Source organism: Mirounga angustirostris, unplaced genomic scaffold (assembly GCF_029215605.1).
Source record: "Mirounga angustirostris isolate CCGP_5_RB_7025 unplaced genomic scaffold, mMirAng1.0.hap1 SCAF_1, whole genome shotgun sequence".
Taxonomy (NCBI): domain Eukaryota; kingdom Metazoa; phylum Chordata; class Mammalia; order Carnivora; family Phocidae; genus Mirounga; species Mirounga angustirostris.
The window spans coordinates 77,318,706-77,346,302 of record NW_026991709.1 but is presented as its reverse complement, the minus strand read 5'-3'; the positions used below and the strand labels follow the sequence as shown (position 1 = coordinate 77,346,302).

Sequence of the window (27,597 nt, the reverse complement as noted above, 5' to 3'; positions counted from 1 at the left end):
CACAATTACATGGTCAATTAATCTTTGATACAAAGGCAAGAATGCGCAATGGGAAAAAGTCTCTTCAAATAAATGGTATTGGGAAAACTGCTACATGCAAAAGAATGAAACTAGACCACTTTCTTACACCATACACAAAATGGATTAATGACCTAAATGTGAGATCTGATACCATAAAAATCCTAGAAGAGAGCACAGGCAGTAATTTCTCTGATATTGGCCATAGCAACATTTTTTCTAAATACGTCTCCTGAGGCAAGGAAATAAAAGCAAAAATAAACTATTGGGACTATATCAAAATAAAAAGCTTCTGCACAGTGAAGGAAACAACAAAACTAAAAGACAACCAACTAAACATGAGAAAATATTTGTAAGTGACATATCCAATAAAGGGTTAGTATCCAAAGTATATAATGTATACAACTCAGCACACACACACACACACACAATAAATCCAATTAATAAATGGGCAGAAAGCAAGAACAGACATTTCTCCAAAGACATCCAGATGGCCAGGACAGTGCAAATCTAAACTACTATCAGAATGGCTAAAAATCAAAAACACAAGAAACAACAAGCATTGGCAAAGATTTGGAGAATAAGGGACCCTTGTGTATTATTGGTTGGAATGCAAGCTGGTGCAGCCACTATGGAAAATAGTAGGGAGGTTCCTCAAAAAGTTAAAAATAGAACTATCCTGAGATCCAGTATCGCACTACTGAGTTTTTACCCAAAAAATACAAAAACACCATTTTGAAAGGATACATGATTCCATATGTTTATTGCAGCATTATTTACAGTGGCTAAATTATGGAAGCACCCCAAATGTCCATCGATAGATGAATGGATAAAGAAGATGTGGTGTGTATATACACAATGGAATATTACTCAGCCACAAAAAAAGAATGAAATCTTGCCATTTGTAACAATATAGATGAAGCTAGAATGTATAATGCTAAGCAAAAGAAGACAGTCAAAGAATAACAAATACCATATGATGTCACTCATATGTGGAATTTAAGAAACAAAGCAAATGAGCAAAGGGGAAAAAGAGAGTGAGAAACCAAGAAACAGACTCTTAACTACAGAGAACAGACTGATGGCTACCAGAGGGGAGGTGGGTAGGGGATGGGTGAAATAGGTGAAGGGGATTAAGAGTACACTTATCATGATGAGCACCGTGTGATATATAGAATCATTGTGGTTTTTGAATCAGTGTAATATATAGAATCATTGAATCACTATACTGTACACCTGAAACTAATATAACCCCATGTTAACTGCACTGGAATTAAAATTTAAAACTTTATAAAGAAAGACATGACCCTTTCGCTAAAGAAATTGGTTTGCACAAATGTGCAAATAACTTTTTTAAGACTTTATTTGTCAGAGAGAGAGAGCAAGCACAAGCAGGGGGAGCGGCAGGCAGAGGGAGAAGCAAGGGGCCCGAAGCAGGATCCCAGCACCCTGGGATCATGACCTAAGCCAAACGCAGATGCTTAAGTGACCGAGCCACCCAGGCATCCCACAAGTAATTTCAATACAGTGGACACTGTAAGTGCTATAAGCGATGTTAATTAAGTACTTGGGAAGGGTAGAGAAAGAAGGAGTTGATTCCAACTGAAGGCATGCAGCAAGGCTTCACTGGAGAGTTGCCTTCTGACCTGTACCTTGAAAGGTCAAAATGACAAATTGTGGTTCATACTAGGCATTAGCCAGTGCACAGAAGTATGGAAGTCTCTTACAGGTTTGAATAAGAGTGAACAGTCTGAGACATTAGGGAAATCTGACCCTAGAAAAGGAGGTTGAGTGTCAAGTGAGGAATTAGGTCTTTTCACATTGTAGAGCCATAGGAGTTTTTGCTAGCAGCGAAGTTCCTTGGTCACATCTGTCTTTTGGGAAGGAAACCAGAAGTCACTTTGGGGATAGGGAAGTGTTACAGGAGGAGAGATGCAGACAAGGAAGCCAATCAAAGACTGTTGCTGTGGTTGAGACATTAGCACACTAGTTATCCACCTATAGGCATTTCCTACGTCATGGCCATTTAAAGGTTCTCATGGTTAAGAAGGCAATTCCAGTTCTGCATCTTTCTAATCAGATCCCCATCCCAGGTTTATTCTAGAGTGTAAACTCTGCATCAGTCCAGACATCTCACTTGGAATATAGCATGTTACTCGTGAAACATAGTTGTTTGGTAAGACAGCATGGGATTCTAGGGAAGGATGGAAAGTTAATAGCTAATTTTATCAGTCTTTCTGCGTCCTGCCTCAATATATGGTATCCTTTTGCAGGAGGGTTTTTGTTTTTCATTTTTAAAGTTCAGTGTATTTTTAAAGCCAGAAAAATTGACTTTCGTAATTCACTTCTCAAAACTAGAACCCCTCTAGATTCAACATTTCTATCAAGAGTTCACAACACTAAACTTGGAGGTGGTATTCGAATCAAGGCTTAAAAGAATCAAAAGCCTCCTTGATTCTGCTGAGCTCTGATTGGGCTCTGCACCCAGCATGCTCTGCGTGTCTCCATCGTCAGGCAGACCACTCTAAAATCTTAAGGTCCTTGGTGGCCCTACCAGGTTTTTGATGACTAATCGAGTTTTAGAATAGTGAAGTGTTCTTCCAGTGGAGAACCTGGGGTGTGTAGTTCAGGGGTCAAAAAACTACAGCTTGCTTTTGCTTTTGTAAATAAAGTTTTATTGGAACACAGTCATGCCCATCTACTTAGTACTGTTTACAACTCCTTTCACCCTATGACAGCAGAACTGAACTGCTACAACTGGACCAGAAATATTTTCTCTATGTGCCTTAACAGAAATGTTTGCCATTTGTTGCCACAGCAACAGTCTTTGATTGGCTTCCTTGTCTGCATCTCTCCTCCTGTAACACTTCCCTATCCCCAAAGTGACTTCTGGTTTCCTTTCCAAAAGACAGATGTGACCAAGGAACTTCGCTGCTAGCAAAAACTTCTATGGCTCTACAATGTGAAAAGACCTAATTCCTCACTTGACACTCAACCTCCTTTTCTAGGGTCAGATTTCCCTAATGTCTCAGACTGTTCACTCTTATTGCCATACCACCCTGCGATAGTGGTAGAAAAGGGAGAGAAGTCAGAAGACATGTGTTCTAAATCTTGAGTTTGCCACCCCCTATCTGGGTAGATTTAGAAAAGACCCTTGAGCTACTTGATCTGTTTCATGTGTCTCCTCGAGACGCACTCTGCCTTCTTCCAAGCACTGTGATAGGCACACGAGCCAGTGTGTCTGTAAGGTGCTGGTCATGCGGTAAGGGACTAAATGCATGGAGCTCTGCAAGTCCCAGCCTAACGCTGGCGTGTTTCTTTCCTCCCCAGAATACCCTGGAGCAGTGCAGCGTGTGCTCTAAGCCCATCATGGAGCGGATTCTGCGAGCCACCGGGAAGGCCTATCACCCTCACTGCTTTACCTGTGTGATGTGCCACCGCAGCCTTGATGGGATCCCGTTCACCGTGGACGCTGGTGGCCTCATTCACTGCATTGAGGACTTCCACAAGTAGGCAGTCTACTCTGTTCCCTCGAGCCTGCCAGTCCTCCTGGAGTCTGTTCTCACTGCCTGCTATCTGGGCCATGCATTCTTCTCTCTCAGAGCTGGAGAATCTCAGGATTTGGTGGGACCTTAAGAAGAGCTTGTTCATCACCTCCTCTAATGCAGGAATGGGTATCAGTTAACCCAGCTGGGCATTCAGTCTGGCTTCTGCTTGATCAGTCACATCTTTGTGTAGCTCTGATACTGAGAAAGTTGACTCAGCTGCAGAATATGTGTATTGGAAAGAAGAAGGACCCTGGGGTAGCCTTCCCTGACCTATACATGAACAAGATGTGTTACAGTGGACAAATTGCTCAATGGCTCTGAGCTTTTCAGTCTGGTCATTAGAACAGAGCCCGTCTTAAAGCTCCCCAGGTGTGACAGCCCAAGATTCTCTCTAGAGCTGACCTCTACATCTTTGCCCATCTTCAGAGAGGAGGTCACAGGGAGATGGAGATGGACACAGAACAATTCACTCCCTCTTCCTAACACAAGCCTTTACATTCCCGGTCTGCTTCATGTCATTAGCAACATATTCACATCCTCCCATAACCCGTTTCCCTACCCAAGCCTTCTCTTCCTCAGGACACTTTCTAATAGCCTTAATGAATGCAGCCTTGTGCAGTCTTTTGAGGAAGATTAGAAAGTAGATTCTCAAGGTCAAGACCGCTTACTCATGGGCCTGGAAAAAATGTGTCCTTATTCAGTTTTCCCATTCATTGGGCCCTCTTTCCCCTATTATAGCTAGGGTTTTCATGAAAATTGTACAGTTTTGTGTTTTGCTTCTTTTTATTTGGCCCCCTTCTTAGTTGGCAAATTGGTTGATGACATTTGTTGCATATATTTAGGAACGATACGAAAGCCATAGCGATGATCTGTAAGTGGTAGGCACAGAGGCTTTCTGGCTTGCTTGCTGGGCAGTCTGGGTCTTTGAGGATAGTCCAAAGTTCTCACAGAGATAAAGCTCATGTGGCTGCCCAGTTTGGGTCTCCATTTTATGACCTCCAGATGTGCAGTTTTGTGGGTTAATTTTCACCACTCTGTTGATTGTCAACAATCAGGAGGAAATTGCCACAGGCAGTTTGGGGACCTGAGACTCCACTGTTTTAAAAGTGAATTTCCTGACCACTTTCCAAGTAGCAAAGAAAGTGAAAACCTCACCAAAAGACGTGAGGCTGAATGAATTAAAAAAAAAGGAAAAAACAGGCAGGAATTCTCAACCTGAATTAGACAAGTAAGGGCTCACTTTGAAAGGGCAGTCACAGCATAAATTGCACTTCACGTTATTGATATTTTTAGCTTGTAATTACACATGAAAAAAAAAACTGTATCTATTTAAGGGAAGTGAAAAGATACTGCTGGGGAGTGTGTTTCTGTCACGGTTTCTCTCCTTTCTTCGACGTACCCTAATCCAAGGAGGACTGGTAGATGTAATCCGAGCACACATGTTTCTGTTGCTTGGAAAAGACTGATCTATTACACCCCCCAACTAAAACAGGAAATCAATTCTGACAAATGGAAGTTTATATCTCTGCCATTTATCTTTCATTTCTAAGAGTGAGGAGCATAATTAGAGACTTGGGACTGGTGACATAAGTGGGTCTGAACACTCCAGAGAAGCAGTCTTAGCAGCCAAGAGGGAAGAACCATCTCCAAGCCCCAGCTCCACCTCCCAGCCCCACCACCACCACCAATTCAATGACATGTTAAAACATAAATTATTTTTTTTTTAAATAATGTTTTCTGCATGATTGGCAGGTATGTGGGGGGGAAAGCTTTTTGATCTTTTCACCATTTCCCAAAGGAAAATAAGAGATACATTTTACAGAACTCTATTTCTGAGCCTTGAAAGTACTAGAACACAAAACGGCTAAAAGCCCCACCCAGGGTGGGCACTGCCAGGCTAACGAGAGGGTACATGGGGGGATACAGCCTCCTTCTGCAGACTATTTTGGGGGGCCTTGTTCTTGGTCTCCCTCAATGAGCTTTTAGGAAACACCTTTCAATTCAATTCCACCACGTCTACAAAGAGCCCTCTGTGTGCTCAGTGCTAAAGGAGAGAGATACAAGGAGAGAAACTGCAGGGGTAGAAAATGCACAGACAGAGAGAAAAGCCCCTGTCAGCAAGGAGCTTGCCAGAAGGAGGGGGAGAATCAGCACAGAGTATGTATGGTATCAGGCAGAAGGGGCCAGACACGATGAGACAGGCATGGGCAAAGGCTTGAGCTGTCAAGTCAGAGGAGATTACTTGGCCCTGAGATCTGGGAGGCTTCTGGAAGCAGAATTTGAAGAGTATTTTAAGTGAGAAATGGAGATTCCTGACAGCAGGAACAACTCAGGAAATCAAGAAGGGCATGAAGTGAGGAAGGGCTTCTCTACATTCATGGAAGATTTGCTTGGCTGTAACTAGAGCAGCCTAGGAATGGAAGTTACTGTGAGATACAGAAGGCCCATGACAAGGGATTCATCTCGCCTGCTTAGCATCCTGTTTTCTAAGCCAGTGCTTCCCAAATGTTAATGTGCTTACAAGTCACCTAGGGATCTTGTTAAGCTGCAAATTCTAATTCAGTAGGTCTGAGGTGGGACCTACAATTCTGCATTTCTGACAAGCTCCCCAGTGGTCTTGGACTGCACTTTGAGTAATAAGCTTCCCAAATACTATTCTTAAGGCCTTGTAAATGGGCCATCCCCTGCATAACCACCTTCGGTCAAGGTTGGCCCAAGTCCTCCATCCTATTAGGTACCAACTCTTTTCCCATATGTTATTTCAGATGACTGCTCAAACTAGTTCCCTGGCAAACTGACTGTATCCACCCTTATCAAAACACACACACACACACATACACACACACTTTCGCCTTTCACCTAAATAGCCCTCTTTCAAGCCCCAACTCATTTACCACTTCCTCTGAGAACACCTCCCTGACCTCAACTTCTCCCTCTCCCCTGTTTGAATTTACATCTCTTTCTCTATGTTCTATAGGGTTTTGTAAATCAGGTATAGCTAGTGCCAGGACAGTGAGCTCAGAAAAGCCAGCTTATTTAACTGACCCTTTCATTGCATTGAGCCTTTATTTCACTATCTGTGCTTTCTTATCGGAGATATTACACTCGTCCACTTATTTGTCTAATCAGCACCCATTTGTCGATTGCCAGAAATGTGCCAGGACAAAGATGATGAAGACCGGCCCTCTCTGAGCCTTGGTTCCTGTGGCTGTGAACAGAAATGATAAGAACTATTTCTTCATAATGTTGCTGTCAGTGAAAAATGAGGTCAAGTGCACAGTGCTTAAGAAGGCTTGGCACATAATAAGCACACAATATATGGTAGCCGTTTGAACCATCAAAAGTGTTTTTTTCTCAGATTTATTTTATTATTATTATTATTATTATTATTATTATTATTATTATTATTGTCTGCTTAGTGAGCTGATCCTTGACACTGACCACCTGGGATTTAGAACAGTCTTCAAAATGCCAGCCAAGGAACACTGTGGGGACTGTGGAAACCACTTCCTGTCTCTTCACTTTGTTTTTTCCCATCATGGAAATGAGGCCAATTGGTAGGAAGGAATCATTACTCAGCAAGAATACAATTTACGCCTTTCCAAAGAGGAAGGACCTTGAGATTGAACAGAAAGGTCCAAGTAACATCTTTTTATTAGAGCAATATGGCAGGCACTTCATTTCGTTAGATATAGCCTAAAATTCTGCTGTCTGCCCCGGTCACCGTTGTTTCTGGAGATTCAGAGATTGAGCAAAACCTGCCAGCTGGAAGCTCAGTTTAATGGTCCCCAAAGATGTGCAAATAAGTACTACTAAAATAGGCAAATTCAGTGAAAGATATTTTATCCTAAAGAAGTAAGTAATTGTAGTTGAGGAAAGAAGGGCAAGCTCACAGTTCAATGACAGGCAAGACATACTTCTGACCTCCCTGAGTTTATAGTCTCGATGGGCTTGGGGAAAGGAAATTCTGCACTGAATTCCAGAAGCCTGCTTATTTCACTACCGATGACCCAGATTCAAAAATAATCAGGTAGTCCAAAGCAGTTTTTTGTTGTTTTTTTTTTACCACTGAGTGTAAACTTCTCGCATAAAATGCCAATTATAACAACTCTGATTACTGCTGCAGTTGTACCATGATCCTTTTAATTTTTCTTTCATAGCAATCAATTGATCTGCTGCTTAATTCATATTTATTTAGATTGCAGCCACACAGATGCCTTTTGGGTGCTGCCAAGAAAATTAATATGTACATATCGAGTATAATGTATGTAAAAGTGCTTTGACAACCATAAAGTGCTCTGCAAAGTATTAGATTACTATCATTATTTCTTTTTCAGTCTCACTACAAATAGATAAATTTTAACATCATTAATCTCAAAACCATTACCATGAAAAAAACCGACTCGCACAGTCTGTTTGTCCTTTTTTTTTTTTTTTCCCCATCTCTTCAGTTTTTATCCATGGCCATTTCAAATCATGTCTCATTCCACACCTTCTCAAATGCCACCCCTAATTTCCAGGAGATGCAGATGAATGCACAGCCTGTATTTGCAGCCTCTTAATCTGTTATGAGAACAAATTTTAGGGCCATCGGTCATAATAAGGAATAGTAAGAGATCAGGAAATTAAAATTCCTCACCACAGTTAACCTCAAAAGCACACGTATGTATATGCGTATCTACACACGTAAGTGTCCACACCTTTTGGAAGTGCTAAGACCCTCTAAAAACAGCTTTTGAACTTTTTTTTTCTTTTCAAACCAGAGTTTAACACAACTGAAACTTAGGAAGTGCAAACTTGGTCATAGTGAGTTTGGTGTAAAGTTTGGTGTATTTAAACTCACTAACCTCTACTGTTTTGACAAGATATGTGGCTGAGATTTCTTGTGTTAATTCCTAGAACTCAGTTTCTGAGAAAGAGGCTCTAATAAGTGGGAATGACACAGTTACCAACCTCAGAATAGGTGTGGAGGGCCCAGGGAGCACGTATAAAAGTCTAGGAGCAAAAGTCAAGCAAGACAAAGTCAAGCAAAGAAAACAAGTAAGGGCCCCCAGGACCCTGCCCTAGCCCAGGGTCTGTGTTTGCAATCTATCCACCAGCAAACTTCATGCCACATATCAAGTGGCCAATAGCTCCTAGATGCTCTTCATGCATAAGCAGTACATGCACTAACTCCCCACCTCACCAAATATCACAATGTTCATAGTCTAGAAGGACCTCAAGAGTCACCAAGTCTAAGTCCCTTATTATACAGCTGAGGAAGCAGACCCAGAGAAGGAAAGTGACTTGCTCCAGGTCACACAAGATGCCAGAGCAAATGTCCTGACCCTGGGCTGACTCCTTTTCTTTTCACTCCTGGGTCTCCCCCATTTGTCAGTGTCCATCCTCAGCATCTAACCAGACCTGTGTCTCCATTTTCAGGAAATTTGCCCCTCGATGTTCTGTGTGCAAGGAGCCTATCATGCCAGCCCCAGGCCAGGAGGAGACTGTCCGGATTGTGGCTCTCGATCGCGATTTCCATGTTCATTGCTACCGCTGTGAGGTCTGTGGCCAGCGCCCCCACCCCCTGTCAGTGCATGACGGGCATTGAAAGTCCCAACAGAGCTGGTTTTCTCAAACACAGCAATTAATCAATCTGGGAAAGCCCCCTGGTGCCTGTGTTCACAGAACTTGGGTTTTAGATCTTAGGCCTTCATTTAATGCTAGTGACACTGGAGAAGTCACTTTACCACTCAGTCTCAATTTCCCCACCTGTGAAAAGGACTCAGATTCTTATGAACTTCTCCAAATTTGGCTGAGCGACCAAAATGCAAAACTGTATATTAAAGGACATTGTAAATCACGAAGTGCTACATTAGGGACAAATGGTATTCTTGGTACTATTCTTATTATTGTTCCCCTGACTCTTACACCTCTCAAAGGGTTGGGAACTTGATGCTCCAAGTCATGGAGATTGGTTGAGTTACAGGCACCGGCTGAGCACATAAGACAGGCAGGCGGTCAGGCGGCTGCTAAGGGCTCCAGGGAGGTATGCACAGGTGCTCTGGGAACACACACAAGAGGCCTCTAATCCAGGCTGGAAGTGACAAGGAAGGCTTCTTGCCCAAGGGACATGTAGTCATTTCTACAGCAAAGGGCAGAAGTCCTTCCCATAATCTGTGTATCAAAAGGGCACTATGTTCGAAAAGTGATTTTAAAATGTTTTCTTATTCTGCTTCTAGTTACCCAGAGAACCCCCTTTGAAGCTATTTTCTTGTTTTCTACTAGCTCTCCTGAGGACAGGCCTTATCAGCTCCCTCTTCTCTCTGGGAAGGAGAGTATAAACTGCCTTACACCACACCCTCACACACTGGTTCATCTAGTCCCACTGGGTGATCTTCCCAGGACACTGGGGACGGGGCCGCCCCTGGCTCTCTGGGACTGCGTTCATTCCACTCACTGCTCTGGCCGAAACCCACCACCTGGTTGATGTAGGGTTCTTTGTTTTGCCCTAGAGCCCAAGTGGCCTCCCTCTCTGGGTCCTTAACATGAGAAAAGATAATAAACTACCAGCTTTTACACCAGATTTTATGACTACAGAGGAACAACCACTGCCAGCTTTAAAACTGACCTGAATCATAAGTGTGAAAGAGCTAATAGATGCCTTCGAGGTCATTTTACAGATGGAGAAACTGAGGCTTAAAGAAGAAAAGCTTCCCAACATTGCTCACACACTTGCTATGCATACCAATAGGCTTTGACTTTTAATGGTTTTGGGGTTTGTGCCCAGAGTTGTGTGAAAGGTGCCTTTTCTCCTTCCAGATGAAATGAGAGCAGTACAAATTAGGTTTGCTTTAAAGTCCTGTGAAGTTTTTTTGTTTACAAAACAATGCTATAGCATGGGAGGAGCACTGAATTAGAAGAGGACAGACCATCATTCTAGTCGTACCTCAGACGCACGCTGCAGAACACTGGAGAAATCACTTCCCCCTCTGCTCCTCACCTCCCCATCTCTATATACCAGGAGGGTGCGCTGGACGCCCCGGGTGGCCCCTTTGGGTTCTCAGAGTCAAGGCGTTGATGGTGCCAACACTGTGGTTGACTCCAGGCTCTTCATGCTGCCCAGGTGACCGTAGAAGTCAGCTCATTCAATGCTTACAGCCATGGCGTTTGTGAAATTTCCCTCTTTCTTTATCGCGATAAAAGGAGTTCATTTAATGCCATCACGCAGTGTCCCGAATGCCTCTAGAGTGGCAAAATAGCTGCTTGCTCGTTTTGGCAAACAAAGCCAGCTCCGGGGAGTCTGGTTCCTGCTGCTGTTGGTGGCTGTGGTGTTGGAGGCCCTACCCTTTCTGGCCTTGCACTTCACTGTTAGTCAAATGCAGGCATGAGCCCCAGCGACCTCCTTACCGTCTTAGTCAACGGCAGAAGCAGGGCATGCGGCGCTGGTGGGCTTTTAGACGAGTTTCTGCTGAAGTGAGCAAGGGCCAACACCGCCAGATGAAGTCCTGTATTTTTCTTTTCAAACAAACTTCCATTTCCTCCAAAGGTAAGGGCCAGTATTTGGCGGTTACATGACACTTTCCAAAAATGGAGCTGCGGAAGTGCTTTTGATAGTAGTACGTTCCTTTGATCCTTTCCAGCTCTGTAGCTGCCTGCATTTGTTTCAAAGTACAGTCACATCCAGTTTCCTCTTTGATCCTCCCAACAGCTTGGTGAGGTAGGACATGCAGGAACTCTCTTCAGTGACAAGGGGCAGAGCTAAGGGACGCCCCGGGAGGGGCCGTCTCCCCATCCAACACATTCCTCTGCACCACACTGTCTCCTCCAGAACGTGCCACAAACCAGTACTCCCAACATACTTCAGGGTTTTGTTTTCCCACTACACTTGGAGCCAGGATGCACAGCCTAGGGCTGGCCCTTCTGCGTAGAAGGAGGCACTCTACAGCCCTGCTTCTGCCCGGAAACGGCCAAGGAATTCTGTCCCTGTGCCTGTGTTTTCCTTTTGAGAGATCCTTAGACTCGTGATAAAGGGTAAAGATGACTGAGCGGTTAGGGATCTCCTCTTGTTTTGTTGTCTCTTGGTCTTGCTGTTTTTGTTGCTTGGGTGAGAGAACAAAACTACTACTTGGGGCCCCAGAGCCTTGGGTTCTTCTCCTATGAAGTAACCTGAGGGGGGTCATTTTACCCTGTAGTAAGTGGCCATATTATGGAGGCCTCAAACAGAAAGCTAAGGAATGCAGTCCTCACATCCGTAGTTTCCAGTTTCACTTACATTCTTTCCTTTTTTTCCAGGATTGTGGCGGTCTCCTGTCCGAAGGAGATAACCAAGGCTGCTACCCTCTGGACGGACACATCCTTTGCAAGACCTGCAACTCTGCCCGCATCAGGGTGCTCACTGCCAAGGCCAGCACCGACCTTTAAATTCGGTCGCCTGCTTAGCTGGTTAGTCGGTGGCGCTGAAAAGAAGGAAACACAAGAAAAAGATAAGAAAAGAAATGGGAAAATACAGGAAAGGCAATCAAGCCATGGGATGGTCTCTGTTCTTCATCTAATATTAACCTTTCTTTAGAAGCACATAGATGATGAGTTTTTTTTTTTTTTTAAGTTCTCACCAAATACACATTTCACATTTAATCATGTAGGACCTTGATGGGCCTTTGTTCCCAAGGACTTCCACATTTTTGCACGGATTATACTCCATCCCATTCACTTCTGCATTCCTGTAACTTTTAATCCCTATGTTTGTCTCACTTTTCATCTGGTTGAATGGCTTTTTTTAGTGTGGTATTTGCTGTCACACAGTTTTTCCTGGGTGAGTCGGCCAACTCACAGGTGCTTTTAGGCTTGAAGGGTCTATCCTATCAGTTCCACGTGGCCTGTGATCAGAAAGGATAGCCATTCTTTTTCTGTGTGTTGAAAAGTACATCTTTCTGTTGCTCTAAACCGGTCATGCCCCTTGGGGGTAAAAAAAAGTGTACCATGTATATGTTAGGTTACAGAATTTAAGCTATAAATTACATAGGTTAAAACAAGTCCAAATTTAATTTGCAACCAGATTTGATTGGAAATTCAAAATCTCTAGTGACCAGTGGTCAGGGCTCATTTGAAAATAGTAATTGGTGAGAGGGATCCGAAGTTTGCTTTTTTTCCCTAAAGGAATTACAGGTGGAATATGCTGGGAAAAAAGCATTTTGGGGGTATTTTGAAAAGCCTATTATTATCCCACAATACCATCTTAAGTTTCTCCTTTCCATGCTACCTAGACATCGTAATTCAGACAAACTTTGTTTTCTCTGGAACATAGCATTTCCAATACTGTCCCACTTTTCATCTCGGAAATATTGCCATGGTTTTATTTTGTTTTGTTTTTTTAGTAATATCCAAACACAACTACCAAAGTTGAGTTTTCTCCGGAGAAGACAGTTGTAAAGAACTGTTCCTATTCTTCCTTTTTTTTTCCCCCCAGGCCCAGGTCCTTTTTGCCTGACAACTGCAAATCAGAGCACAGAAAATACAATTGTGGAGTTTTGTTTAATTTACTTTAAAAAGACAGGAAAGCTTGAAAAAAATTGTGAAACCACTGTTTCATCACTCCCATAATCCCTCCGCAACTCAAATTGCATATCGCGGGAGATGTTTTCTTATCATCGATGTGACATTTATACCACACTTTCAAAGACAATCGCTGAAAAAAAAAATTGCCTTTCTGAGCTAAAAATATGGAGAGTCTCTGCCTGGAATCTTTATTCAAACTCTTACTGGGCATTGAAATGCTTGCTTGCCAACTACAGAACCATTCTATTGGGTTCTAACTTGTTTCTTTTAAAGAGACGCCCATCATCATCACGGCAGGTTGCCATTTTGTAAACTAATCGAGTATTTTGGATTGAGATTTCTTAAACATTTCTTCAAATCTTCCACAAGTATATACTTTTAAATTATGAAGTATTTTAAGTATACACAAAATATAAATAATAATATAATGAATCCCTGTATACATAACACCCAGTTTAAGAAATCAAATATAACAAATATAGTTACATTCCCTTGCGCACCCTTCCCTGAGTCCACAAATACCTTTTTCATGATTATAAAGTGATAACGTCGATTTTTAGTCTTTTATTTTAATTTTTAATTTTAACACTCAGAAAAGAAATGAGAAATTATTTGTGTGTGTTTTGAATTACACCCCATGCCTCAGGAATTCCAATTACATTTATTTTACTTTAGTAGGAATGATTGTAAAAATCGTTCAGTTTTCTTTTTTTTATTTCAATAAGAAATTCTTAAACCTATGGTCATTAGCTCATCTAAGTTAATTTGTGGCTCTTTTGCCTCAGTCACCCAAAGTGACCGCCAAAGTTGCGACTTTTCAAAGTTTTCTTGGAAAACTTTGTCTTTCCTTACTTTGCTACTCTTACCATTGGTCTTATTATATTTTTCTTAATGTGAAATACAATGGGATTCATTTTGGGCAGCATGTGAATTTTAGGATACAATAGTGACTGTATCTCTGAATTTCTGTCCTCCACATTCAAGATCAGACATGCTGATGACCTCAAAGAGCACTGACTATTAGACAATTGGAGAGATAATGTAATTTGCTTGAATGGCTTCAGCAATTTGTTTTCTATGAAATACTTGGGGGAAATTGTGTTTAGGCCAAAAGCCCAATTTATTGAGAGATGGATTTTATCTCTTGAAGTGCAGTCATATTATGAATTTTGCCAAAAGAGGAAAATGTATGAAATATTTATACTATAAAAATGCAATAACATTCTACTTGTTTGTTACATTTAAGTCCTTGTGTAACTAAAATGTTTACAAGCCAAAACATTTTAAAGAGAGAGTTATAAGAAAATGCTGTCACAGACCCATCATTGTGGCTTTGCCAGAATACTGCTTGCTTTCAATCTTTATAGTACATTTTTATCACATAACCTCAGAGTATCTTTACCAAAGAGTTTTAAAGTAAATCTCTTTTTAATATAGACTTATTATACTTTTATAATAATGAATGTGCACACACACATATGCAGAAGTATTTAGATTTAGATTTCTTTTCTTTCACAAGGTATAATAAGGAAAGGATCCTACATATTTTATTCCAGGATTTCTTAAGTATATGATTTATATTGCTTTCTTGTCTTTTCTATTAATCATTTGGTTTAAACAATGCCAAATCACTCTTTACTGTTTTAGTTACATGAAATTTTGCCTATAACAGGGACAGAAAGATCATATTACCTTAACAATTATAATTCTTTTGTCTTTTGGTATATTGTCTTGATTGTTATTTAAATTCATAAGTAATAGAAAAATCAGAGTTTATAAGAGGAAGTTTGTTAAAAAATGGTCAAGAACACAAATATTTGGTAATTATGTGTTGATGAGAGATATGGAAAAGGAAAAAAACCCACTGTGTCATGGGCTCTGCACACCATTTCAAAATCAAATTTCTTCACTGTCTGGATCCCAGCTCACACTGACTCAATGTGGAGTCTCGTTTGCAAGGAAAATTGCATTAAAAACTCAAAACTAAGTCATGTGTCCCAACATAAGACATCAAGGCTTTGAGATGCTGGACATCTCTGCAGCTCAAAGATGTGGGTTCTTTTTCCTGTTGTTGACAAATTATTTTTGTAGGGGCCACTTCTCTGATCAAAATTACTTTATTGGCTGTATGCTGACTAATGCAGCCGAGTTATCAACACTATCATTGTTTCCTCACCACGCAAGATTCTGCAAAGATGCTTATGGTGATGTTTAAAGTATATAAAACTCTAACTACATTTAAACAAGTGTTTTTATTTGGGTTCAGAGGAAGAAAGAGAGCACTTTTACAATGGGACTATAGTAGAGGGTTTATAGAATATAGACAGGACTCTGAGAACACAACTTCCAACAGTTTTCCTAGTTGGTAAAAATCCTATTAATGTGAACCAGCCAGGAATAACAGTGTTATTTCTATTTGACATGGTTCCGGCTTCTCTTGTCAAATCTGTGTCGGCTGCCCCCTGATCCCTCCATCATCAAGTTTTGAAGGGTGTCAGGGAAATTATGGCAGCTGCTAGGGAGATCAGGAAACACTGATGTGACCTCCCAGCCTCTCACCACTCCTCTTGGCTCGGAAAGGCTTCTTTTTCTCATAGACATTTCTAGAAGTATTGCCATGCTACCTTAGTATTTCACATTTGTAGTTTAAACAAGTGATTGTCCATCTGTTGCCTCGAGCTACAGTACATGTGTGTTATGAATGAAATATGACAGCATGTTCCATACCCTGCTTTCGCCATCTGTAGGAAACCAGTAGGCTGAAAAAGATATACCTCTGCAGAATGTGCCTGAAGTCCCTTTCTTGAGATCACTCTCTCGGGGCATTTTCGTGGGAGACAATCAGAGAGCAACATATATGTGTGCCTTATTTTAAAAGAGTCTTTGCGCCGCTCTGAATACTCCACTGGGGAGTCCATAATGTTAGTAATCATCTCCCAGATTTCCAAAATACAGTCATCGAAAAGGAAAACAAAATCCAAAGAAGTGTAAACTCTTTATCTTAATGTGCTCTAATAGTGTTTCTTTTCTCCTTGTCTCTTGGAAGGACCTTGTGGATTCCTGAATTAAAGAAAACACTTTTATGTCAGGAAGTGATGTTTCGGATGTTGTTAGTGATTATGTTTGGTCTTTCTCTGGTTTTAGTCAGATAATGAAGTCAGACTTCCATTTGAGCCTTTACCACCCATTCAGCATATCCACTTTTAGTAATTGTCATAGCTTTTCGGTTTGTCTGTTGTCTTAATTTAATAGTGGACAGAACAGGTTGAGTTCTGAGTCGTTATTATGGTACAACCGGGGGCATTTTAGGTTGTTATTTACATGACAGATACGTAGAATGAAACTCTTCTCAAGAGACTATTGTCTGGGTAGCATATTACGTATTATTTCAAACCTTTAAAAAATCATCTGATTAAAGCTCCATGGTTTGGTGAGAATTCTTCCTCTTTCCCTCTTCGCCTCTTTTTCTCCCTCCTCCTTTTTTTCCTCCTGCCTTCCTTTCTTACATTCTGTCCTGCTTTTCATCCTACCTATTAATATTATTGTGCTTGGACTTTTCATAAGTAAATTATATCATTGCATTCTGATCTTTACAGAATTGTGACCATAGGAAGGGAAGAAGGCTACCATCAAATATACATGGCATCCATAAATCCTTCCTTTAAAAGGGCATATTTTCCAGATTGTGTTTATTCATAAAGCGAGATGAGATAATAGAGTCTTTCAGTTTTATTTTAATGAGTTTTCATCAGGGACTCAGATCATAGAGTTCTTGGCAAATTCATTCATGACTGCCCTACTTTTCTCAGCTATATGCAAAGTGATCTTTCTAGGACTAGGTTAAGAATTAAAAAAAAAAAAAAAAAACATTTTGGCCAACAAAACAATCATATTTTTAAGTGGTGTGGCATATTATTTTATTCCTAATGAAACTTGGTAATTTTCCTCATGGCAAGGAAAAACTATTATCCTTCCAGAATTTTTACACATATCAGCATTTTGCGTATGAGCATAATATTAAATCCTAATAGTTGAATCACAGTATTTTACAGGGGGTAGGTCAGCGCCAGAGTTCTTTCTAGAGCACAGTTCACAGGCCTGTAGTATGTTTATAAAAAGCAAAAAAGCAACCTGAGGAGAACAAGCTTGAGTCTCTCAGTAAAGCATTTTGTTAAAATTCGGCTTTGAGATTTTTTTGAACTCTGGCTAATAATTGATAAAAATATGCCCTCTGTGTCCATTTTTTTAAAATCTGTTTGGAAAAAGCTTCTATTTCTAGGGATATATTTTCACCTTTGGTTTCTGCTCTCACTTCCACTTTCTATAAGTTTTCACAGGATTGACATTGACATTGATTTTCCCTTTTCAGAGGGTCACATGTGAGGAAAGTAAAACATACTTAATACATATTTAATTCAATACATAAGTGAATTTGCCAAGTCTCAGTGGGCATGTTGTTTTGTGGGGGTTTTTTGTCTCTTATTTGTTTTTTTAACCTGTCTCCAAGAAGAGTGGGATTCAGGAAAATAAGGAGAGATTTAAGAAAAGAGACAGTCTACAATTAAAATGATGGCAGGAGAGTTCTTGTAAAGTGTCACTCTGAGACCTTTCGGAGGGGTTTTAGGCATCAGCAACTGTAGTTGTTTAAGCAACTAAGCTAGTAAAATATTCATATTTCCAGGTTTATGAAGTATTTAAAAGTCACTCTAGCTATAGTGACTATATTTTTCCCCTGTCAGAAAAAAGTCAAGAGAGAGTAGCTGCTAGGCCCCATGACAGGGTTCATAGCTACTCCAGGAATTTATAACACATGTCCTTTCACCCCCTCCAAGAGAGGGGCATAGCTCATTCTCAGCCTAAAAGATGGTGATACATATTCTGACATATTCTTGGGCACACCATACCGTACCCTAAGCATCTCTGACGGTTAGAAGTTTCTGTTTTCACACATGCAGTGTTTTCTCCCTTTCCAGTACTTACCTGATGATGACAGTAAATAGGAGTTTAGGTCTGTTGTTCTCTTGTTGAAATCCAATCATCCACTATCTATAATGTCATGCCTAAACAGCCAAACTATAACTGATTTTTACTAGTTTTCTCTTTTTTAGTTGCAAACACAGGAAACTAACTTAACTTACTAACTTTAAAAAAAGGAAATATAAAATGGCTTATTTTCCTTTAAATCTAGGACACTTATCCCTTTCTCTATTTTACTTTCCTGTCCCTTGTGCAAGAAGTTGTAGACACCATTTTGGTTATCCAACATTCATGTGGCTTCTTTTGTGGAAAGTGGAAGATGCATTTTTACTAAATTCATGAACATTTCCCCCCTTGAAATCACACACACAAAAAAATACTAAAAGCTTTGCTCTTTATTTCTGATTGTTACTTAATTTATCCACAGTCTCTAACCACACTAATACATATCTCTATTTCCAGCCTTTGTTATAAACAAAAATTAATATTCTACAAGTGAAAAGTTATATATACTAGAGAGAGGAGGAAACCTACAGCTAATTCCTTTGTAATAATTTAAGATACTTGCTTTAATCTTTCCTTACAATATGCCTTTTCAAATTTTTCCAAGCTACTCATCCATTTAGGGACAAGAGAAAACCTTATTCATCTAACTCTGATAGGCATTTAACTCATTGACCCAAAAGCAGCCTTATTAAACAATCCACATAATGGATTCAGTCAACTTGGCACTGAATGTAGCTTCTAGTTCACTTCTCAACCCCAGAAGTAGAATGGTTTACCAAGAATGAGACAGGTCTCACTATGTTACCTTGTGTTCTACACTAGTGTAGAGCGTTCTAGCTGACCCCAGACGTCCATCGGTGGTGTTCCTAAACAAACATAGACTCATGGGCTCTTTAAGGACCTGAATCTCCTCTGTTATGTTGCTAGCAAGTCACCGTCCCATATCTTAGACCTGGCCAGTATGTAGTGTTGTTCATAGCAGTCCATGCTACTATTAGGGCAGCTCTTTGCTACAAAAGTTCTTCCTCGTGCTGCATATTAATTTGTCTCCAGGGCTTCGCAAAACAAGTCTAATGTCTGAATCTCCCATTTATTGACATTGTGTCAAATCCAGTCACCCTTCTGCTTCTCCTTTGAACACTTGGACAAATAGCTTCTAATTTTATTTCACTCTACTCGATGAAACTTAGTAATCACCTTGGGTCAGGCTAGGTGGAAACACTTTCTTTGGGGGTTGAAAGTAAATGGCATTGAAGTCACCCAAAAGAAACTGATAGTCAACATGGAAATTTCCACCAAGGACTCAGACCCAGGAGAGTGGAAGGCAGATGAGGCTAGATCTTCCATGTGTACAAAACAGACCTTTTACATTGTGTCCTGTACTATTTTTGATTTTTGATATTTCGAAGTCATTCTGAAAACAAGAAGCAAGCTAACCTGTATACCATCTGTGAGAGTCCCACTTCTTGGTTAATGTTCAGAAAGTCTCTGTAACCCTCTCCCTTTGTCTCTGTCTTCTCAGTAATAGCACAGTTTTTGTCCATGTTCCCATGCTGAATATGCAAAAAGAGTTCTGGATACTTTATAGGGGTTCGACATAAATATTTACTTGCTGATTGGTTTTGACATTCACTTCCATTTTCCTGTGCTCAAATATTTGTACCTAGAGATGTTGCCCTTTAGACCAAGTGAGCAGCTTCCCTATGTGTTCAGTTAGGAACTATCCTTAGGAGTCTGTATTTCTCTTTACTTTTGTCTTTCTAACCTCTTTATCCCTTACTCATCTTAATTTAATAATTACTGTGAGAGAATGAGCCCCTAAGTAACTTTGATTCAGTCCAGCTGCAATAAGATGAAACAGGTTCAGTGGGGACTCAGGAATATGGCAATGAGAAGGGTACTACTTCCCAGTGGCATCGGTAGGGCTCCATGGAGGAGTGAAATTTGGTAAGAAATGTTGAACTGATTCATTGACTTGATATGGAAGTTGAAGGAAGAATATTTAAGGCACTAGAAACAATAGAAAAGCACAAACTATCTTCAGAAAAGATCCTCTACTTTAAATATTACAGATTCTGGAATTTCCTTAACAGGAGAAAAAATTTCCAGATATTCAGGGTCAATGAGAAGGTAAAAGGCATAGTGGAGGGCTAATTCAACTGCTATTTTCTATCTTGTCTCTTTATAATTGGAAGATAGAATGAGCTGCCAAAATATAATCCAGCACATACAGTATAAACAAGAAGCTTTATAACACAGATACTCTACTCTTGGAGCAAACACACGTGTCTTTTGAACCCCTGCAAGAGAAGAAGCAAGACATCCTTATTTTCCTATTATGTTAGGTCAACAATTGGAAAGGATCCTGCTATCATCTATTCCACTTGGTGTTAAAATTCCCTTACTGATTCACTGTTAAGTGATAACCCAGACTCTGCGTAAGCATCACCTGCATCAACAAGCTCATGACTTCTTGGGTCTTCCATTTCCTCCATCAGACTTTGTTCCAAGCTCCCCCTGACTCTGAAGCAGAACCAGGTTTGGGGATTATGCTCTCCTGAGTGCTGCACAAAACTCATCCTTGGTACATAATAAAATGTTATTCCTCCCTTCATTTTCCTTCCAAATATATTTGTTTTCATTTTGGCAACACATTACTTTAAAAAAAATTTTTGATTTTTAGCTGAAGATTTAAAAACCTTTCAACATCTTTAAAAAATAGGATTTTCTGAGGGTCAGGTTTTAGAGTTGACGACTTTTTTTGTTGTTTTTATTTTCTTACTCAAAAGATAAATTGTTCTGACAGTTGATACATACATAGCTCTATGCCCTCCCCCAGGGCCCAACCCATGAACAGTACCCTCCAGTTGCCTGGCCTGCTAATAATGACCCTAACGGGTTGAAAAATGTCCATGCATGATCTCCACTTCTAAAAAGGAAGAAGTCAAACGCAAAAGATAGCGGTTCTGTTGAAACTCTTTACTTCTGTCTAGTTGTTCTTTGCCAGAGGAAATCATTCTTGGGGGGACAGGGTAATAGGATGTTCCAGTCTTAGGTAGAAATGTATACATTCTTTCAGCGGTGCCCTGGGTTACCCTGGACTGTCATCCTCTTCCTCCCCAGGTTTGAATTAGAGGGCCCTATTGGCAGAACCTGTCACCAGTCTTCTGGGCAGGACCTGGGGGTGGCTTTCTGAGCTCTAAAATAATAATTCCTGAGTGAGCTTACAAACCGCTTTCACACATGAAACAGCCCTGGGAGGAAGGTTATTAATAGCCCTATCCTAGGAGAGAGAGCCGAGGCTGGGAATCGTTCAGTGACTTGCCAGAAGCGATGCAGCTGGTAAGTGGCAGATCTGGGGACACAGCCAGGCCGTGCAAGTCCAGTGCTCTCTCCAGCGGCCACTCGCAGGGCACAGAATACCTCCGAGCACAATGTACGCTTTGCCCAGACTGACGTGCCCCCCGTGCAAAGGCATCCAGGGCGATTCTCGTAGCCCGTTACAGACCTCCGGCGGCAAAGCCACGTGTGCACAGCGGTGCGTGCGATCGCTTAGCGCCTGCACACATCGTCCGTGCTGTCTTGTGGGAAACTCCCGGGCGTTCTGTCTGATCAGCCCCGTGATGATGGCCGTGGGGGAAGGCCACCCCCGAGAACCAACAGCTGTGGCGCTGCAGCACGCTGCCCGCAAGTCTCCCCAGAGACGGTTGGTTTACTTGGCGTGAAGGGGAAAGCTCTGGAACGGTGAGGTGCAGACTGCCACCCAAGATCATGTCATTTCGGGTGCAGTGGAGGGCAGAGGTGACTGGGTCCTTAAGACCGATCTCTCTCCCTTGGGCTACGGTTTATGCCCACCCGAGACGGAGACTGCTCTGTAGGTAAACAATGCCTAGGATTCTCCCTCTCGGTTCACAGCTATTGAGGCCCACGGTGTCTGTCACTGCACCAGGCGTTTCCCAACCACCCCACCCACCCATGACCTTGAAACGTCTGGGAACAGAGGCTGCAGGACTGAACGCGGCTCCACATCTGGTGTTTGCCGTTGGAGAGACAGGGCTGCCCAGGCCGGTATGGCTTTGTGATTGGTGGAAGCTTATTTGGTACTGTGTTGTTCCCAGGATGCTTACTTGGAAGCCTCTGTGTATCTTCTAGAAGCTGCCCTACACGGCAGTCCCACAACTCACCATTCCTTCTCTTGAGCCGCATCTCTCAGGAAGATGTGCCTTTTGATGCGTGCTCTTGGGCTTTCATTTCCTCCCATTTCTCATTATAGTTGTTTGGCTTCCAGTTAAAATCTGAACTGATTGCAAAGATATTCTCTCTTCATCTGAGTTAAACCTCCTGTAGGAAACCTGTAAAATGATCTCATCCAATAAGCTTTTTAGGCTTTTCCCTCCCTAGAGTCTACCATCCATCACGCCCCTCTCACCATCTCCCTGCTTATTCCCTGGGATTCATGAGGGCCAAGTGAAGTCACAGATGGCCACTCACCCCTTTCCACACTTCACACCTGGCACACACAGGACGTGCCAGTGGGGCCAGCGGGCTAGTACCCTTGGCAGAAATGGCAACATTCAGAGCCTGGAAAGGTGCCTCGTCTTCCTGTGAGGCTTGAGAAGTGCTCTGGCTGAAGCCGTGGAGAGCGGTTCTTGTAGGATAGAAAGAGTACCCCCACCCAGGAGTGGGTGACTAGAAGAAGAAGAATTTTGAGAACTCTCCAGAATTTTGTGGGTGAGTACGCCCGGGTAGAGACCCCCCGGGGTGGAGCCTGTGACATCTCGTTAGCGGGAAGAAAAGGACAGTGAGGCAGTGAAGATAGAGAAGCAGCCCTTTAAAAAAAGAAAGGGCGTCACCAACCCTGATCTCCCTTTACATAATGTAAAGAAAATTATGAATAGAACTTTTCCTTCTTCCATTCTACATGATACAGTCCTCCATATGTAGGGAAAACACAATTGCGTTGTCTTTCAAACACACACCCATGCACGTGCGTGCACACACTCTCACGCATATGCACATACAGACGTCTTCCAAAAAAGCCGATCCTTCAAAAAAGAAACCTTATTTTAAAACACTTGTGTTTCAGGCCAGGAAATTAATAATTCCTAGACCTGACCCATTTTTGTGGCTGCCAAAAAGGAAAAGAAAAAGCTCTTTAAATTTTGTATGGATCCATTTATCTCCTAAAATATGCCAAAGCAATTTGAGGTGGGGGTGGAAACGAAAGTATTTCTCTCTCCTGCCTGATTCTCTCTTTACATTTCTATCTGTGGGGAAAAGAGTAAAGCCTCTTCCTGGGCCATTCTTATCGATGCATCGTGTTACCACGTTGGAAGGTGCCTGCTCGCTCCGTGCCAAGAGGAATCACACTTCCTCTCCCGACTCCATTTACTCTATCATGAGGGAGTAAATATTAAGTCTGGATGTCTTTCCTCACCAAATTATTTAACACCATTTCTGAACTGCTTTAGAAAATGTAAAAAGGGGAGAAGCTAGTTTTTCTTGGATCCATGTCTCCTTTCTTTTCTTTCTTGGGAGACTTAAGTATAAAGGGGGGGGTGGAATCCAATACCTTCTCGTCTCGTTTTCACTGTGAGTGATAGCTGATGATCACTTAGGAACCATAAGCCAGAAGTAGGAGAAGAGCATAGCCAGGTTATGATGTATCTGTTTCATTCCTTCAAATTCAGACTTCAGAGGAAACGGGATTTTTATCAGTTACATGCCAACAATAGAAATGGCCTCATTTTAATTTCAAATAGTAAAAGGCAAGTTGATATTTAGTGAGTGTTTGCATTTTGCTAACCCTTCTGCTTCGTTTTTAGTTGATATGCCAAGCACATCAATGTATCAGGGAGAAATTGCCAGAAAGAGCCAAAGTGCCTTAGACCTCTCTCCCTCGGTAGCAAATTGAAACTGGTAGACACCGTGCCAGCCTCCACACTCCACTGAAATGTCAGAAATGAGACGCATCCTTGATGAAAGAGATTTAGGACCCCAGAAACTAAATCTTGTCACCAGTATGTATAGTGAAGTAGTTGCAAAATCACGTTTAAATGACGTTCTTCCTTTTACTCCCCGTTTATTCTCTTGGGAAAGCTGATAAGCAAGTGATCCAAGAATTCTTTCCTTAGTAAACAAAGTCAGAATCTATTTCCCCCCTAAAAATCTGAATTCTGTCCTTGTTCTTTTTCAGGAAACCTATCAAAGAGCAAACAGAATTAAAGATGACACTTGATTGTCTGATCCTTTAGCATGAATAAAATTATCCTGTGATTGAATGTGCCTTAAGTGAAAATTTAAACTGAGATGCAGCATTTTCACAGCTGGATGTAGCGTTAACTTCTTCCAGGCTATCTGCGCAGTGAACTACTTTGTTTTTGTTTTGTTTTGTCTCTTAAACTCCACGTTTATCATTAGTTTAGCAGATTTGGGGCTCTTTCTCTCCTGGGAATATGTGTAATTGTGAGACGCACCAAAAAAAAAAAAAAAAAAAAGGAAGGGAAAGAACTTTCTGAGTAGCAAATCTGTGCCATGAAGGAGACGTGACATGGAGATGTGGAGCCCAAGGATAGTAATTTCTCTGAGCTGCACACACGAGCTTTTATTTCGTGGCTCTGTCACAGGCTTTTCTCCTTCTGTGCCGTCACCTTTGAGAAAAACGATTGCACCTTCTCCAAGTCTGCCTTTTTAACAGCTACAGTTGAGTTGGCAAGACTTCCCCAGCTCTGAATATAGCCATTTGCCGACTCCGGCCTCTTTGCGAGACTGACTCAAATCTGTGATCTTCTGTTCAGCATACACATCAGCAAAGTGAGAAGATGAGCACTAAATATAGGCTCTATTAACTTTACTTTTAGATTTACTGCCTTCAAAAAGTGCCTATTCTGAGAAACATAAACGTTATTCCTACATATGTATGTACACACGGTACCCAGAGTCATACTGTGCAGCCTTCAAAAACATACCATCTAAAGGAGTAGGTGCTAAGATAAGGAACGCTTGCCAAATGGAAGAAAGTCACTCATTTCCAATATCCCCTCTCGAGTGGCACCGTGAAACAGGCTGCAAACACATTCCCTGAGCATTCCTTGCTGATACAGCCACTTTATATTTATATCCCACTGGATGAAGGCATACCGCTGAGGCTTCCTGTACTCTGCTTCAGGGGCCTAGATGCTGTATGGAACTGGAATATTCAGTCAGAAGGAAGCATTGTTCGAGAGAATTAATAGAGCCAGGATCTGTATTAGGATATGTGTCAGATGTGTGTTTTATAAGCTGAGCATTGGTGGGTTTAGAATGTCAGCACGTTTTTTTTTTTCCCCTTTTATCTCTCAGGCTAACATCAGTGAAAATGAAAGAAAAGTCTTGGCCAGGAGGATTGGAGGCTCAGGGGGCCCAGTGTCCTCGCCAGATCCTTAGAGCATCTTTACTTTGACTCCTAAAAATAGTAGCGTATGTTACTGAGTGGCTTTTGTTTCCATAGATCTGTCATGGGCATTGCGAGCGTAGTCACTGCTGATGGAACAGCCGCACAGCCTGGAACGAGGGACTGTTCTCCAGGTGTGGCCGAAGAGAGGGTCCGGGGAAATAGGACGAGATAGGCCGTGCATGATTTTAGGAAAAGGGTTGAAGGGAGGACGTGCTTCCAAAAAAGATCTTTCTCAATGTGTCGTCTGACTCAACCAGCTGGCAAATTACACTTGCCAAGTCGCTCTCTTTCCTTCTAAGTCATTTGGCTCCATGTGCATTTGAATACGCCTCTCCTTTGGGAAAGAGAGATGCCTCCAGTTAGCCTCTCTCCAAGGAAGCTCTTGACGTCGTCTTGGTCACAAAGTTATCTCCTGCCCCACCCACTTTCACCAAAAGGAAGTAAAGAGGGACGAGCTATAGGAGATGGTTTCCATGGCACTGCAGTCAGCCACCATTCTGCCTTCCATATAAGGAGCCCCCCTACATGCACCAGGGATGAGGCTGGAACAGATTACTGTTGCATAATCTCGAGTGTGGACCACCCTGCTTTAGCTGTCATCGTTTTATGAGACCAGTTGGCTCCTTGGAGAAAGAGTGATACTCTTCACTAAAAATGTCTACTCTTCCTGTTGACGTTCGTTTTCTGTTTTTACCTTATCCAATTTCAACACTAGTCATTTTCTATTTTTTAGAGAATCAGATGTCAGTGCTAGATAAGAGTTGAAGAATCTCTGTGTGGTGTCAGAAGAAGTATTGGGATACGGGGGCTTTTCTCCTTGGGAACAAGATGGATGGCGAAAGAGACAACAGGGCTCTGCTCCAGGTTTCAACCTGATGACCATGACTGTGAGAGAGAGTTTTGTGTAAATGTTAAGTGGTACTTACAAGTGGACAGAGAAAGGAGAAGGGGGAGACAGGGAGAGGCCAGGTTTTCTCTCCACTAAGAGCAAGAACGTCCCACTGAGTACAAGGATAGCCCCACCACGATCAGCTGCTAGTCAGAATAACATTCCCTGCTTTAGGGAAAGCCACAGGAACACGTATAGAGAATATGCCTTTTTTCACATGTGTGGTACTGACAGAGCCATTATATTCCTAAAATATAGGTTTCTCTTTCTTATTTTATTCTTAGAAAATCACATTTCTCCACTACATCATGAACCATCACTGACTTATCCAAAATAACCCACATGATTCCTTATGAAAATAAGAGAATAAAACCTGTTATAAGCAAGTGATTTGGGTATTTTCTTTGTATTTATGTATTATCCAATTATATTAAAACATTTCTATTTACCTTCTATCTGTTTCTTCTCTCAATTATGTTTTTCCAATGCTCTATAAGAATAAATATGAAAATGATATTCCCTTTTTTCTGTAAAAGAACTGCAACTCCTTTATTATATTTAGAACTCCAATAAACTTCTTATTACATATACTTGTCTTTGTGTGGAATTCTTTTTGAGTTGGATTATCCTGGTTTCCTTTCTTCTGACCCCTTTTACTGTGATTCATTTTTTTATATCATTTGCTTTCCAGATGGTCTTCTGAGAAGGGAATGCCTCTCGGAGCAAATATGATGCCAACAGAGTATGAAGGCACCCACTCTCCTCCACTACCAGCACAGAAGACCTTAAGGTTGGATGTGTTCTAAAATTACTTGACCACTCTGTGTCTTAACCTTACAAGTAAAGGATTTTTGGCCTTTAAAGCTGGATCCAACCCCCAAATGGGTCCCTAGATGTGGGGGTGGGAGGTCTCCACTTACCACCAACACTGGCTGACTTTTTCACACTTCTTCATCTGTACTGTCTGTACTTCTCAAACACTGAGAATCTGCTCTGTACTAGGCACCTTGAGGGATATGGCTATACATCGGGCAGTTCCTGCTTTCAAGACTTCTATAGTCTATTAGAGCTGATAGATATAGATACATATGGGGAAAGGAAAGAAAGACTCAGACACTTGAGAGAGTAATTTAGCATTTTGAAAACTTTCACTGTTCATTGTATCATTTTTAAGAGCTCTCTGATCT

At 41.5% G+C, this 27,597-nt stretch overlaps 1 protein-coding gene across 6 annotated transcripts in view; it reads left to right on the top strand.

Moving 5' to 3' along the window:
- The window catches only part of LPP (LIM domain containing preferred translocation partner in lipoma), a 666,907-nt gene extending 639,909 nt beyond the window's left edge, over positions 1-26,998 (top strand). For all 6 annotated transcript variants that reach the window (XM_064582229.1, XM_064582145.1, XM_064582041.1 and 3 more), the window contains 3 exons: positions 3,349-3,527; positions 8,988-9,108; positions 11,841-26,998. In XM_064582229.1, the coding sequence (XP_064438299.1) occupies positions 3,349-3,527; positions 8,988-9,108; positions 11,841-11,969 (429 nt within the window). In that variant the 3' untranslated portion in view covers positions 11,970-26,998. The remainder of the gene's footprint in view (positions 1-3,348; positions 3,528-8,987; positions 9,109-11,840) is intronic.
- Positions 26,999-27,597: the final 599 nt, after the last annotated feature.